This window comes from Cynocephalus volans, chromosome 1, assembly GCF_027409185.1.
Source record: "Cynocephalus volans isolate mCynVol1 chromosome 1, mCynVol1.pri, whole genome shotgun sequence".
In the NCBI taxonomy this organism is placed as follows: Eukaryota; Metazoa; Chordata; class Mammalia; order Dermoptera; family Cynocephalidae; genus Cynocephalus; species Cynocephalus volans.
The window spans coordinates 40940040-40943792 of NC_084460.1; the positions used below are offsets into that span (position 1 = coordinate 40940040).

A 3753-nucleotide genomic window follows, 5' to 3' on the forward strand; every position below is an offset into this window, starting at 1 on the left:
GGTTTCTAGATGAACATCGCACTCACTATCAGGGGTCTAATCAGTTTGGGACCTTCAGCTTCATGGGTGGGTAGCCAAGCAGTCACTGTTCAACTCAACACCTTGTAATGCCCAGTCCTGGCCCTTGGGGTGGGTGGGCTCAGCCCTCTCAAGTATCAAGCCCAAAATACAACCTCAGTTAATAAAAGCACTTTCCTACTAGCTGCTTGCTGCACCATGAAGCCTACTAAGCTGGGATTTCTTCTAGGGCTCTTCATATTCTGTTCACTGACTACTCCATTATTGGGTGGTGTTACTAGACTTCTTGAGAAGATATGCGGAGATCTCAAAGGTATGGTGTTAATGCAAAAAATAAATCCAAAGACCACTTATAAGTGAGAGAGAAAGTGTTGAAAAAAAAAAAGTACACTATCTAGGTGGCCCAGGAAAGTCTTCCTTTTGTAGCAATCCCCATAGTCCCTGAGTCCCTTGATTCAGGCACAATTTACACTGGGGATCTTGTTGGTGTTTGATGAGGGGAAAAAAACAGATAAGATGCAAATAACCCCTTTCCAGTTGGAGATCTTTTCTGTAGAAGGTCTAAAGAGCTAGAAGTATTTTGAATCAGGAGTTTTGTGACAAAGTTCAAAGATCCCACAGATCATTCAAGAATATGTATTGGGAAGAGAGGAAAAGGGGCTTGGAAACTGAGCAAATTGAGGCATTTTTAATATCTGGGCTCTGAGCACATAGAGAACATTTAAACAAATGGTTCCTGTTTACAGGAACTCGCAATGTAAATGTGAAATGCAATGAGACTGTCTTCCATAGATAGTGTGCACAGGCTCAGTGTTTCCAGAGCTTGAGGAAGTGGCACAGTCTATACCATGAGGCAGATACTCCAAAATCTGGCCCTGACACTTATCAGATGTGTGCCCTTGGATAAGTCACTCAATCACTTATTGTCTGTAAGCCTCAGTTTCCCCCTGTGTAAAATGAAGATCAGAAAAGTACCTACTGCAGAGTGTGTTTATGAGTATTAAACAATATTATGCATGTAATTGTCCCTAAATAGCTAGTTTTACCAGAGAGGAAATCCAAACTTGCTTTTTGAGTAGGGTGGGCAACAATGGCTGGGTTGCCAGTACAATGATAATCGTGGCTGTTTTGGCCACTTACTACCTGACTCTTAACAATGAAAACAGTGTTTGCCTCTGGGAAAGCAAGAAGGGAAAAGATGACAGGGTATGAGAATGAAACAGCATCACCCCTATGGTTATGCATCTTGGTATACATTTTGCTTTGAGGAGAGCAATAGGCATGGTTACCTAAATTTTGAGGTGTAGATACTATAGCAAGTGTGTGAAAACTGGGGAATGACTGTTCTAAATTGTATATCCTAGTTGGGCAGTTAAAAGGATTAGAAGATCAGTGTATGGAGAAGCACAAGGATATTCACTTTAATAAATCATAAGATGTGAAATGTAGGTGACCTCATCACTTTGCACAAACTAGTGATGAAACCTCCTTTTTCACTGCTCACCGCTTCTTTAAGTCACTGCCCAGGACCACACCTGGAGTTGTAATCAGTTTGCATTGCACAAGGCAAACTTGCCAAGTAACTCTAATTCCAGGAGAAAACCAGATATCTTTCAGTGACCATGAATACGAGAATGTTTTCATGCTAAAGTGAAGAATTTTTAAGAGCCCATAAAGACAAGCCCTCCTGCTGAGTTCTAGCCAACTCCCCCTAACTCAATGGAAACTTCTCGTGCAGATCCCTGCATTATGGATATGAATGTTGGCAGCTGCTTTGAAGTTCACTTTAGATACTTCTACAACAAAACCTCCAAAGCATGTGAAAGCTTTGTATACTCTGGCTGTGATGGCAACCTTAATAACTACCAGCTTAAAATAGAATGTGAAGTAGCCTGTGTTGAAGAATACAAAAAAAGTAAGGAATCCAATTCTGTTCTCGGTCCTTTGGGGGAGGAAAAGGAAATTCTCTGAGATCCCAGGATAGAGAAAATTGGTCAGGGGTTAACGCTGGTTTGGAGCAGGAAGAGGGAAGATTGTTCTAATTAAAAGATTTAACAGTTGGGTTGGATCTCAGGGTCATTCACTCATTTTACAGTTAGGAAATCCTGTCCAAAGAGAAAATAGTAGCCACCATCTATTGAACAATTACCATGTGCTAGGCACTACACTAAGCTATTAACAAATACTGATACAATTTAAAATTAAAATAACCTTAAGGTAAGTCTGTAAAATTATTTTCACATGACAGATGAGGAAACCAAGCCCAGTAGAGGTAACCAACTAGCCTGAGGTCACATTGTTAAATAGCGTAGAAAGGTTTCTAACCAGATCTGATGGTTCTTGACCATCTTACATGCACAAGGTCACCCAAACCAAATCCTTGCACTTCCATACCACCAAAATCTCCAAAACAATGTGCTCTTTTATGCAACCAAGCTCACAGCCCACACTTGACCATTTCCCAGTCATGGGAACTAGGAGAAGGTTAATGAAGCCCAAGAGGGCTGTGGTATGGCTGATTTCCAACATAGTGTGATGGAGAATGGCCTTGGGAGTAACACAAAAGCAGACAATTTACTTTGCTTATTTTATATTCCTAGTGAATCTTGCAAAGCCTGGCACATAATAGGCAGTGACTACATCTTGAGTGAATGAAAGAGTGAGAGATTAATTAATGGAACAGGGGAACATTGAAAGAGAAGGCAACCTCTGGGCTTCCCCTAAGATAAAAATGACCCATATTAATCCAGAGGCACTTTCTAAAACCTGTAACACAGATCTATTTTTTCTGCTTAAACAGGAAACGTTGAGAGGATATGAACTCATGAAGTAACTTGATGCATCATCTGAAATAAAAATGTAAGAAAATTCTGACCAATGTTGAGATCTTTGTAATATTTCCAGAATCCTTGAAACTCCCATCCATTTACTATTCTGACCTTAATTTTGTTTTTCTTGAGAAATAGCTGTATGACCACTAAAATGGAAGAGGCTTTGTGTCAGCCCTCTATCCTCTCCAAATTTCTCTCTCTCTGCCTTATGCAGAGAATGTCAGCTGGTCCCACCCATTAGTTCCCCCCTCACTCCTCAGCATTCCTCAAATGTGTACACAATACTGAAACTGTTTTAAGTGTAGCTAGCCAAATCTGTATAGGTTTCTATCACCTCCCCTCTATCAAATTGAGCTGGTTATTGTAAATAGAGCTGCAATAAACATGACATTGCTGGTGTCTCTTCGACCTGATGTTTTCCAATCATCTGGATATATCCCCAGTAGTGGGATTTTGATAAGGAAATTGTGGTATACATACACAACGGAATACTACTCAGCCATGAAAAAGAATGAAATTCTCCCATTCACAGCAACGTGGATGAGCCTGGAGAAAATTATTCTAAGTGAAACAACTCAGGTACAGAAAGAGAAATATCACATGTTCTCACTCATAACTGAGATCTGAATCCATAAATAAACAAATGAACAAGAAAGAGAGACAGAGAGAAAGAAAGAAAGAAAGAAACAACAATAACAGTAATACGTTGAACTTTTAGAAAACTAGAGGTGGAAAAGGGGAAGGAAGGGGGGAGGGGGGAGGGCTAATGAGGAACTGGTGAACAGACACAAAGAATGATTGCATATTGTAATGATGAATAAGTAATTATACTGATCTAACTACCACACGTTGTACACAATTATTGAAAATCAACATTGTACCCCACATGTATGTAAAAAAAAAT

General features: G+C 39.9%; 1 protein-coding gene across 1 annotated transcript; it reads left to right on the forward strand.

Moving 5' to 3' along the window:
- The first annotated feature begins 216 nt into the window (after positions 1 to 216).
- Positions 217 to 1989, forward strand: SPINT4 (serine peptidase inhibitor, Kunitz type 4). The gene is made up of 2 exons (XM_063093999.1): positions 217 to 331; positions 1757 to 1989. Exons 1-2 carry the CDS (start codon positions 217 to 219, stop codon positions 1987 to 1989), a joined length of 348 nt encoding a protein of 115 aa, XP_062950069.1.
- Positions 1990 to 3753: the final 1764 nt, after the last annotated feature.

Excerpts from the sequence above, each read along its gene's own strand:
- SPINT4 (XM_063093999.1), top strand. The coding sequence starts at position 217 with ATGAAGCCTACTAAGCTGGGATTTCTTCTAGGGCTCTTCATATTCTGT. Across the intron at positions 332-1,756 it reads GATATGCGGAGATCTCAAAG|ATCCCTGCATTATGGATATG; the intron begins GTATGGTGTTAA and ends CTTCTCGTGCAG.